The 12,518-nt window shown below is 26.7% G+C and overlaps 1 protein-coding gene across 1 annotated transcript; it reads right to left on the bottom strand.

Moving 5' to 3' along the window:
- Nucleotides 1–1,457: 1,457 nt before the first annotated feature.
- Nucleotides 1,458–8,666, bottom strand: LOC111639243 (ceramide glucosyltransferase-B-like; the record flags this gene model as incomplete). The annotated part of the gene is made up of 4 exons (XM_023385057.1): nucleotides 1,458–2,558; nucleotides 4,841–5,138; nucleotides 5,393–5,582; nucleotides 8,530–8,666. Coding segments are annotated over 3 exons (501 nt in total), but the record flags the coding sequence as incomplete, so codon positions are not given.
- Between the last annotated feature and the right edge of the window lie 3,852 nt (nucleotides 8,667–12,518).

Raw genomic sequence — 12,518 nt, 5'->3', positions numbered from 1 at the left:
AATTTTAAAGAAATTTTATCAAAATTATACAGTATTTCTTTTTTTTTTTAATTTAAAAAAAAATCAACTAAATTTTTAAAATGTCATTTTATTTGAGGTACATTAAAAAGTGGATGAAGTTTTCATTTTTTAAGTAATTTTTTAATTATTACTAATTAGACATTTTTCCAATATTTAGATTTCAAACAATTTAAAAATATATACCTTGCTAAATGTCTTTACATTTATTTTATACAAGATTCTAGACGTGGCACAATTTCAAACTTATGTCGAGTTTTGTGAAAAATATGACAAAGATCACATCTGTTTTCCAAACCAGACCAGTATATATTTATTTACATCAATCTGCATATCTCCAATACTTAAAATCAGAGATCTTTTTAATGAGGATTATAAAACAGTGCAAATATTCATTTTATGATACTGAAAGAACACTTTATACTGCAACCCACTGTGAATAAATGTAATACTATTTCTTGAATGCATGTGTCCAGAGCATATGTTTACATTATATACATATATGTATGTAAAAAATTTAATACCTCAGCATGGGTCCCAGATGCAGAATGGAATGGATGGACTAATGAATTGGATATCACAGCTTACTGCTTACTCTAACTGGGGAATAATATTTTACTAATATGGACTTTATAATAAACTGAATGCTCGGCATCAGGAACTAATGTCACAACCCATCGTCGTCTCGATGAAAATGGAGGAAGAATAAGCAAACTCAATTTCACAATGGAGTGCACTATAAGCAATAATTTACAATTACAAATCATATTCATACCATATAAGAATTACCATTGTTGATTCCTATAAAATACACAATATTTGGTCAATTCTTTGGTATATAAATAATAACAAAATTAATATACATTGTTTCGTTAAAATCTTGATTAGCTATCTGTAATGCTAAAAATTAATTTAAATATTCTGTAAACATTTCACATAAATAAAACAAGAGACAATTTGCAAAAAATATATCTTTTGTCTTAAATTCATTTTAAATAATGTTATTGAATAAAAGTTAAGTATGAAATAAAGTATATAAATATTAACAACAAAAGCTGCTATATTACAATAATTAAAGAAATTACTCTGTTAAATGAAAAAGCACCAATATCATCTCACTGCAATTAAGGAAAAACAAAATTATTCTTACCATTAGAGCTAAAACTTAACTGCAATTTATGGCACTGATTAGTTTAAAAAGTGACAAATTCCTATTAGTTTGATGACTTTTACACATATAAAGTATTCTAATAATGAAATCAATAAATGAAAAACAGAAAATAAACTAACAGCAAATTACAATAAACATTTTTTCAAAATAAATTTGTAACCAAAATATATAAAATTATTTAATTTTTAAAGTATTTCAAATGTTAAGTCTGTCAAATTAAATTATAAAAAATATAATTTATATATAAAACAGGTTAGATTAAGATGAATTTTTCAGTTATTATTATGGTTTTTCTAAGTTTATACAAGGTGAAAAAAATTAAACTGGAAGAATATTTTTTTCTAAATTTTAACTAAAATTCTAAACTTCTGTAGAATAACAAATCTTTAAAACAGTTACAGAAATTCAATAATAAATAAGCAATATAGAACAAATATCTAAAACAATAATAAAAAAATAAGATATTTCCTCATTCCAATTTTAATATTAACAGTATATTTTTATTCAAAAATTATATTTAAGCTAATTGTAAAACTAACAATTTATTTGTATTTTTGCAAATAGTCTTGTATGTATGAAAAATTTAAAATATTTGCCAAAGAATTAGCTTATATTTGGTTTGTGACTTGAAAGAACAATAGTTTTATGTAAAATTGAGTTTTTCTAATTAAATATATTATTTAGAATTAGTTTAAGTTCAAGATTTGATTTAATAATTTTTAAAATGTTTATATATATATAGGCCTTAGAATTTTTTGAAAAATATGGATTTAGTAGTAAAATCAACTAAAGAATTGAGTGAAAAGTTTATTTTTACATCTTGAACTCTGAGTAATAACCATTACAGATAACCTCATTAATGTCTATTTGAATCTTCTATGAGTTCTTACCTTACGACACTTCAATCATTCTATATAAACCAAGAAAAATTAAATTAATTAGAACTCTTATTTTATAATCATGATTTGATCTAGGTAGTGTCTTGAATTCAAAAGAATAGCAGTTTATCACTGATTCTATGATTTGTATTTTTTTCTTTCAAATATAGCTGAAATAATTTATACACTACAAGTTCTAAAAAAAATTAACGTATTAATTTAACACGAAAATTTCAGATGATACCTGAGTAAAATATCAACAAATTAGTTTAGATAACTTAAGAAAATAAACAACACACATACATATATTTATCATTTAAGGGAATCATGATGTCTCCATGTTCTGCTAATTCAATGAGATGTAATTTTGTGATGTAATTTTTGCTTTTCCAGCACCAACATTTTTAAGTTCTGATGATCAAAATAAATACATAAAATGTTCTTTTAGGTTGCTTTTGGACAGTTGTAAAAACATTGGCTATTTCCTATACCTTTTACCAGCAAGGCATAGATAAAAGTTTCTGCACTGTGGTTTGAGGTCCCAAATGGATCACAGTATTCAAGACTGACAACAGTCTTAATAAAAAAAATTTTCCTTTCCGCACAGCGGTGAGACTACAACATTGGTTTTATTTCTTCTACAGAACCTCCCCATCGTAAACGATAAACACCTGTTCTCCACCTGACATTAGGTTGCCACAAAGCTTTCACAAAGATATATATCGCACAACATTCACGAAACATCCATGTTATGACAAAGTCTGTTTTACTAAATGGAAGTGAACTATTCTGAAATGTTAAAATATCAATAATCAATAGTTTTATATAAAGTTCATAAAAGATGTATTACAGAATAGCTTTGGAATTAACTATAAATATGATGGTGATTTCTTTTATATTTAAGGTCTTGTGAAAATTGTATAGCTTGAACCTTCAATCATCCATGTCTACTTCGCTGAACATTTTAAAACAGATTGGAGTAGTTTTAACGTGTTTGTTCTCATCTTTTTATGAGCCATCACAAAACATATTTCAACCCAAAATAATTATATTCGAATATTCATTTAAGGCTAAACAAATTTGCAATATCTTTGCAATTTATTTATAGAATGTGTCCAATTAATGATGATAATTCTTTCATTGAAATTAATATTAAAAAATCTTAAATCCAGTAAAATAGAATGTTCATTTCGTTAATAAACTGTTAATAAGCAAATAAAATTCAGAAAAACACATTTAAGTTTAATCTTTCAATTCTTATTTTTATAAATATAAAAGAGTTTATTTGATATAAATATTCGAAAACCTTAGAAAAACATTGAATAATAAGATAATATTTTAATCAATTCTCATCAAACAAGCCATTAATATTTATTGCAGACTTAACACCAATGAACTGTAGCAAATAACTATGTATAAGAACTTTGAACTCCCTTTATATAAGTAGCACTTGAATAAAGTAAACTGTACTGTCTGTTTGTAGTAACAGTATGTTTATAATATAATTTAAAACTTTCAGAATTGAACAGTTAAATATTAAATTATATTCTGATGCTTTTGGCCAAAAATTATTTCTCGTTACATTAAAAATTACAAATTAGAAATATATTATTAAAATTTAAGTTATTGTAAACAGTTTATTTTATTATCGATATGATTCATCATTTAATTTTATCTGAATTCAGCAATTATGGATAAATAAGTTTAATATTCTACTTCTCAGATGATGTATTTTAACTCTTATCAAAGTTCGATAATTATTGATGTTATTAATATTAAATGAAGGAATTTAACTATTTTTTTTTTCTTTTAAATAATCTAAATTTTCGACTTCAGAACAAAGAAATATCAGTGTTCGAAATATTTAAAAATTAGCATTTTCTTTGTCAGAATAGATATTGTTTGCAGCTTTATTATTTCTCTGTACAAAATAATTTTTCAAATTGTTCACTAAAGATTATAATGTAAAATTTAAAAAAAAATTTAGCATTTTAATTATTTTCTTCATAGAAATAATTGAAAGTATACTTAAATAAAATAACATTTAAAAGAGACTGAAATTCTGATTAGAAATGATATTAAATGACATGAAGAATTAAGACACAAATCTTAATACTTACCTGTCTATAGACACAAATTAATTGCTTGATTATTTTGATTTGAAGACAGAAAATAGATATTAATTACGGAATTGAAATTTCTTAATTCAAATTTTAAAGGTAGAAATCATGAAAAGGAATGTTGCACAAGTTTTGTTTTCAGAGTTAGTAGATTGTTGTCTATTTTGTTTGAATTTCCTTATATCGCTGTTTCGGTTCAATTTCGTATTTTCTAGGTTCCATTTAACTGAATGATTGAAGTTCAATCTTCTTCCTATCAGAGCAAAGAAGAAGATTAAATAGTTCGAATTGTTTTTATTTTTCACAAACATTTTGAATTGATGTTTCGTTCTTTATCGAAAAATCTTCTCAAAAAGTTTAATCGCGAATAATGAAATACTGTTTCTTATAAAATATATTTAAATTTTACTTAAATTTTAATGTCTGTTTACTATAAAAATGTAAGATAATTGAAAAAATGCAAAGTCATATTTAATTTAAAAACAGGAATAAATAGCCTAATAAACAAGAAAATTTTTCAAATTGAAATAAACCATAAATTATCGAAAATATTTTTTTAAAAGAAAATATATTTATTTCTTTTTTAATTTATTAATGTGTGTATCACTCAAGAAAACTGCAAAAAAAAANAAAACATTGGCTATTTCCTATACCTTTTACCAGCAAGGCATAGATAAAAGTTTCTGCACTGTGGTTTGAGGTCCCAAATGGATCACAGTATTCAAGACTGACAACAGTCTTAATAAAAAAAATTTTCCTTTCCGCACAGCGGTGAGACTACAACATTGGTTTTATTTCTTCTACAGAACCTCCCCATCGTAAACGATAAACACCTGTTCTCCACCTGACATTAGGTTGCCACAAAGCTTTCACAAAGATATATATCGCACAACATTCACGAAACATCCATGTTATGACAAAGTCTGTTTTACTAAATGGAAGTGAACTATTCTGAAATGTTAAAATATCAATACTAATTATTATGCTATAATTTAAATATATATTTAATATAAAAAATATTTTATATTTATATGATTCATGTCTGAACTTTTTCCTTTAAATAAAAGTTTTAACAGTAAATCAATCAATTAGTGCTTTTCTTTATAGAAATATATACTTTATTATTCAAAACTATTATTTATAAAATTAGTTTTTTTACTATTTAAAAAAGTTGGATATGCAATAATTTAAATTAAGTATCCTACCTGAATTATAGAAAGTAATATCCAATCGAGGAAAAACCAGATAAGAATGTGTACTAAGCAGACAACAACTGCATCCCATTGGAAGAGAAAATTAGTAGCCCATGCAGCAAGAATGCCCAACAACATACATTCAGATAATGGCTCTAATACCATTGTATGAGGCACCATAGCAAATCTTAATTTTGCCCATCTAAACCAAAAAATATAAATAAGTTGCATATTCTAAAAATATTAAATATATATATATGTGTGTTATGAATTTTTGGTATACAAATTTGCTAAATATAATTTTAGATTTTAATGTAAAATAATTGATCACAAATGGTTAAAATGAATTAAAAAACCTTATTGGAAGAATTCCTCATGATACTGAAAGAAATCAAAATATATAATGTAATTTTTAAATGAATTTTTTAAAAATTTGTTAATGGCAAAACCAATTATTATACTCTGTAAATATAATCTGATTTAGCATCATCATCTTACCAATTTACTTGCAGTTAATCGATTTACCTTCTGCAAAATCTGAAGCTACAAGTAAAATGGTTGTTTTTAAAATTATTTTATAAAGAATGACAAGAGGTCATGATAAACAAAACCTCTTCATTGAAAAGATGTTAGAAACTGATAAATTTANTTTACGGACTACGGCTGATTGAAAGGTTTTCTTCCATAAAATTAATCGATTCTACACTAATCCAACTCAACATTTCCAAAATACGTATATTTTTTCGTAGTTTTATAGGAATCGTAATTATAGGGACCGTAATTATAGGGGGGTCGACTGTATCTAATTTGACCTGGCATTGTCACAATCATTAAGTTACATATTTATATGGTGAGTCTTCTAACAATCCTAATAAACTACACTGAGGAATTAGTTTATAATGTTCATGTTTATATTTAAGTTGGCCATAAAAATATGAAAATTTTTTTATATTTGTGCAAGACATTTTTTTTATATTCGTACATAACATACTCAAGTCATTCACATTTTCACAATTTAACTACTTGTTATAGCAAGTCTTGTATATAATCATCACTTTAATAAATAAGACTTTTTGTGTCCCATTATATTTGGAGAGTTTCAATACCTCCATTTCTTATGCTTTCTGGTTTTAGAAACTTTGAAATTGTTGAAAAAAACTAAAAAAGAGAATCTTTGAATAGTGTTTTACTTCTTCAGTTGTTTATATAAATTTGCAATACAGTAATACCCCGAACTTACGCGATAGGTGGGACCGAGCGATAACCGCGTAAGTTGAATTCGCGTAAGTTGGGGTATAATTTCACAATTTGTCTAAAATCCAAGTCGAATGTATGTAAGCTAATAAATGTTCTCGTTAATCTTATCTCGTCTTTTGATTCGTTTCCGGTGACAAGAAATCACCACATAGAGTTTCTCGAGTCTCCGTAGATATAACAAACACAGAAATAAATACACAAAATAAATTGTAGCTATGTGTCTATTCCGCACGACACGTCTGAACATGTAATCTGAACAATAGTGTGGGGGAGTGAGTAATCAAGAGTTGCGTGGCGCTCAAACAAAAGATGAATCGACGAGATTTGAAAATCGCGTAACTCTGGGTTTGCGTAAGTCGAGGTATTACTGTATATTTATATAAAAATTTTATAAGCTTCTGTTGTTATACTACAACTATTATATGATAAGAAATGAAACAACAGGCTCTATAATAAAGATAAAGTTATACTAAACTTGCACTTTTATTTTAATACTAAATTGATAAAAAAAAGTATTTTTAATAAACTTTGAATGCTAGGATATGTTCAAACTGTGATGTATCAATTTTTTTAAAAAATAACTTTCCAGAAAGTTTCAAATATTCAAACTATGTGACAATGGAGTCAAAGGTTCACAGCACAATTTAATTATCATCATCAATTAATAATTAATAATAATGCCAAATAAAAATAAAATATCTATCGGAATGATTTGGATATTTTTAGAAAAGCAGAAAGAAAATAATGGCAATAGAAGCATTATACCTGGAAATAACTTTAAAAATCAAAACATCTAGGTTTTAAAAGACCTATACTGCAACAATACTGGAGTAAAACTTAAGGACTTGACATTGTTCTGGTAGAGATCAACACAATGTTTAAGATTGTTTGAACCAAGTAAAAAATAATGGAGTTTATGGTTATATAATATATAAATATCTCCACATTAAAAATTAATAATATTGAGAAAAGTAAAAAATTCAGTATTTTAACAAGCAAAACTATATTGCTCATTTTATTTTTCCATATATTATTTTTTTATCTACTTGTTTTTATTTTTATTGATTTGATGTAATCAGATCAGATTACTTTAAATAAGTTAAGTGGAGGATTGAGATAGCAGAATAAAAAGAAGTCCAGCAATAAGTTGCACAACTTTCCTGGCAACAACATTTAAAACTGCATTTGGCATTATTTGTTATGATATTTTATTAAAAAACTTTATATAATTAATTATTATAAAATGGCAAAAAGCTTAATTTTGAGGGTATGGATAAACTTTTTATTAGCATTTACAATTTCATATAAAGTAAATTCCATGTCATATCTATTGAAATATGACAAAAGACACAGGAGTTAAGCTTCAAAGTGGGCAAACAAAATTGTGCCACACGCAAACACTAACATTCATAAATCTAGAAAATACTCCCAAATTTTTCTACATTTCTCAATGTTTCAAGGTCTCAAATCCAAAAATGTAAAAATCTTGAGGAGTCATTTTTTGATTTAAGTGCCATACTTTTCCTCTTATATATAATAGCAGAAAAGTATATACAACTTTTACTAAAAATACCTTTCAGCTTATTAATTCAAGTATTCTGGTTAATTAATATTTAATAAATGATAAGTGAAAATGGACTTATATTCACATTAAAAATAAATGCAAAAAGAAACATTTCAAATTAAGAATAGCTACAACAAATAAAAATTCATTAGTTTCCAAATTTCTTTATTGAAAAGCAACATCAAAATACCTTGATTAGGATAATGTTTTAGGTTCCAATGCAATAATTTTTATTTCAATCAAATTTTTTTTAAAATAAGACTTTCTTAAAAAGTTATTTGTTAAGAACATAACAAGCTTTATTAATTATTAAATAAAATTTATTTACCTTGTGAGCCTATTCTGGAAATGAAATAATTCAGAAAATCCTGAATTTTGCCATGCTGGCTGGGAGCTGATGTTTAATTTCCATCCTCTATCAAAACAGAAAATTTTAAAATTAGTTCTCACATTAAATTGCCATTTATGAAATTAAACATTTAGAAATTCTTTAGCCATAACTTAATCTTGTTATAATTAACTTGACAAAAATTCATTTTTATAACTGAAGTAAAATAACTGATATGATAACTTAATGTTAAGTTATGTTATTATATGTTATTTTACTTCAGTTAACACTATGTAAAAGTATTACAACTATGTAAAGTGCTTTATAAGGAAAATAAACTGATCAAACAAAATATCGAACATTTTCAAGTTTTAAGCTTGTCATCATAAATAAAATAAATAATCTTTTAAAATATTTTTATTTGGTTGAAATAGAAAGTTTTCTTTGTATTACTTATAAATTTGGAGATTTTTAGTAATCTTCAGGGCTGTGGAGTCACGTAAAAATCTACCGACTCCAACTCTGACTCTGACCAGGGGCGGACTTGTTACTGAAAGAGACCCGGAAATTCTGATGTCATCACATGACCTCAGAATAAAAGATTCAATAAATAGAGTTCTAATAAAGATAGGATGCAGAAACCTTTTATTCTAAAGCTAAAAGACTCCTCTAAGTAATGACATAGTCAATATATAAATATATATTTGATAATTTTTACTTTTCCGGCTGTTATATATAACAGAGGGAAAGTATAGTGCTCAGTCAAAAAATGTCCCTTCCCAAATTTTTACATTTTTGGACTCAGGACACCTTGAAATTTTGAGATATGCAAAAGATTCGAGATTTTTTTTCCTATATGTGTGGAAATTAGACTGTGTGGGGGGAACGATTTTGTTCACTCTGTTTGAAGCCTAATAATTTCTGTGGTCAGAGTTGTCAGAATTGGAGTAAGATGGTTTAACACAGGAGTTAGTTATTAAGTGTCAAAGTGGTTGAACTAAATCATGTCCCTATATACATTCTAACATCTTAGTACAGTAAAACCCATTAAGATGATGTTCTTGCCTATTATAAAATGACAAAAAAGCTTACTTTGAGGGTAGAGAGGAGTTTTATTTTATTTTTTTAAATTTTGAATGCTAATAACATGCAAAATATTCATTAAGATATATGACACATGACCCCTTTTATGTCTTCACCTTGTCGACCTTTAATTAAGAACCAAAATTTAATAGTATTAATGCCCCTTTATACGCAAGCTACAGTGCCACATTTCGTTTCTTAAACTTTACCCATTCTTAAACTTTAAATGGGTAAAGTTTAAGAAACGAAATGTTTCTTAAACTTTCTTTATTTTCCATTCTGAGATATTAAACAATATCTCAGAATGGAAAATAAAGAAATTAAACAAATTAGATGCCAATGCACACACGCGTGCTAATTTTTCCCCTTTTATTAACTTTTTTGGGGGTTCAGGAGGTCTCCAAACATGTAGATTTGCAATAAAGACTTAGAGGGTCAAATCTGACACGATTCCAATACTTTTCTGTTTTCTATACATAACAAGTTGGTAAGTAAAAAGGAGTCTGAGGATTTTTTGATGACTCCGACTCTGGCTAAAACACCAAAACTCCACAATTCCGACTCCACAGCCCTGGACATTAAAACATATACAGTAATTTAACTTACATGTTTTAGTTCTGTACTTAATCATAATAAATGATGATAATTATGCACTCAATACTGTTGATTATATTTATTTTTACATTCAATTCTGATAGTTTAAAATAATTAACACCAAAGTAAGACTGATTATAGGCATGTAATTTCATGCTTAAAAATTTCATTCTAACATTAATACAATATAGAAAGTTTCTATTTAAGTGGTATATATGTATTTTAAAGAGGCCTTTCGGTGTTTGTTGTTTTTTTCACCAAGAAAAATAATATAGTTGCAAAATATATATGATTTGTTCTTAACAAGTGCTTTGGATACTATTACAATCTTTATCTTCAGGTATTTACAATAAAATGGAATAAAAATATTTTACTTTACATTCAAAATAGTTAATTTTTTAAAAATATATTGTACCAATGACATAAGAAAATATACAATGGTAATATAATATACATCATATGACAAATGAAATACAATGGAATCTGGTTAACCCAAACTGGGATAACTCAGTCATTTTCTTTCCCCAATCGTCCAGCATAGTGATTTACATTTTAAATCAAACTGTTTAACTCAAATGGGGTTTTGATAAAGTAGTTTCATAAACTACTGTATTATTTTCTTTAATGGAAAATTAAATTTAACATTCATCTATCAAATAAACTAATCAGAAACTTTCTATAAAGCTCAGTACCATGTATGACTAAAAATAAACATCATGCCATGTGATGGCAGGCAAGGGGTGGCAGCTTCCAGAAAGTGACACACACTGTCTGTACTAGATATTGTAACTGCCATTCTAACATGTTTTTTCTCAAACATTTTTTTGATGTTTTTATTTAATTGTTGATGAATTTCTCCAACTAGCTGACAAATAATTTGTCACTAGAGGCAGATGTTAGGAGCCATCTCTTATTAAATTTAATAATTATAATTAAATTAATAATTTTATAATTATTTAGAATATTTCTCAAGGCTGATTTCTTTGGAAGAAAAGAAATCAGCTTAAAGTGGGACTTGAGACTAGAATGTGTAGAAGACTCAACATATTCAAATTTGAATTTGTTTTTCTCTTTAAATTTTTCTTAACACGTTCACGGCATCGGTAGATAAACGTTTAGGCAGCTGCTGGGTGTTATAGGTGACTCATTGTCTATTCTAATAAAGGGCGGCATGAGTCACCCCGTGCCTCGTACTATTAAATTAATATATTTTATTGCACCCAATAAAATAATATCGATATATCAAGTATGATGTTTATAGAATTATGTTATCAAAACATATGCGCCGCCCCACGGAAAAACAAGCAATTATGTCTGTAGCCCTAACTAGACATGTCCATATGAGTCACATGTGCCTTGTAACGCCGTGAACGTGTTAAATATCCAATTGGGTGTGTCTATTCACAGTCTATGCATTGCCTATTGAATATTTAAGAAAAATTTAAAGAGAAACATTCAAATTTGAATATGTTGGAGAGTCTTAATCTAGAATGACAGAACCAGAAAGATTCCATTTTGGAAAAAATCTACCTGAAGATGGTCTTAGTATGAAAACTGTTATTAATGCTTTCATACATGCAAGATCTTCATAAGGTTGGTAAACTTTATATTGATTAATACTTTATTATGAGATTAGTTTAAGAAGTTGTTTTTCATTTGTTTAGGACAACCTCCATTAAAATGTCAGTGGCATAAATGTGTGTAACTTCTAATAGAAGATTTAGCTGTATTTGGGTGAATACTTAGAGTTTTGTTATCTATATACTGTACATGAGATGAGATAATAAGTATTGTGTTATTTTGTTGTGTTTGATGTTGTATCCATATTTATTGCTGTTTAACCTTCAGACTGTGGATTTAAGGCCAGATAGAATCAGAGATGACTTTATGAATCTTCATGGATAGTGCCTTATTTTTTTGTTTCTTCTGTGATTGTTTTTGTAAAATGGCATGGACAATTTGTATTCATTTGCTTTCATATGTGATTGTTCAACATTTGAAGCATCAGCAGCATGGAGAAAGTGTTATAATTTTAAGAATTGTCACTTTAACAGGAAATCTCAAAGTTAAGATTGTTAATTAGAAATATAACAGCAATGCTTATCTAAAAGCCATTCAGCAATCTTCCTCCCATGAATCAAACATCAGACCATTCAGGCTTCATTGTTTAGTTACAGAATAGCACACAGCAATCCATATGACCAACCTGCATAGCTTGGGAGTGGTGGCTTGTGAAGCACTTCAATTAGATTTGTAAAGTATTTCAACAAAATTATGATGATATTTAATTTGTATATTACTTATATTGCAGT

Source organism: Centruroides sculpturatus, unplaced genomic scaffold (assembly GCF_000671375.1).
Source record: "Centruroides sculpturatus isolate CEXI.00-Female unplaced genomic scaffold, Cexi_2.0 scaffold1268, whole genome shotgun sequence".
Lineage (NCBI taxonomy): Eukaryota > Metazoa > Arthropoda > Arachnida > Scorpiones > Buthidae > Centruroides > Centruroides sculpturatus.
The sequence above is the reverse complement of the archived record's forward strand: the minus strand, read 5'-3'. Positions and strand labels throughout refer to the sequence as shown.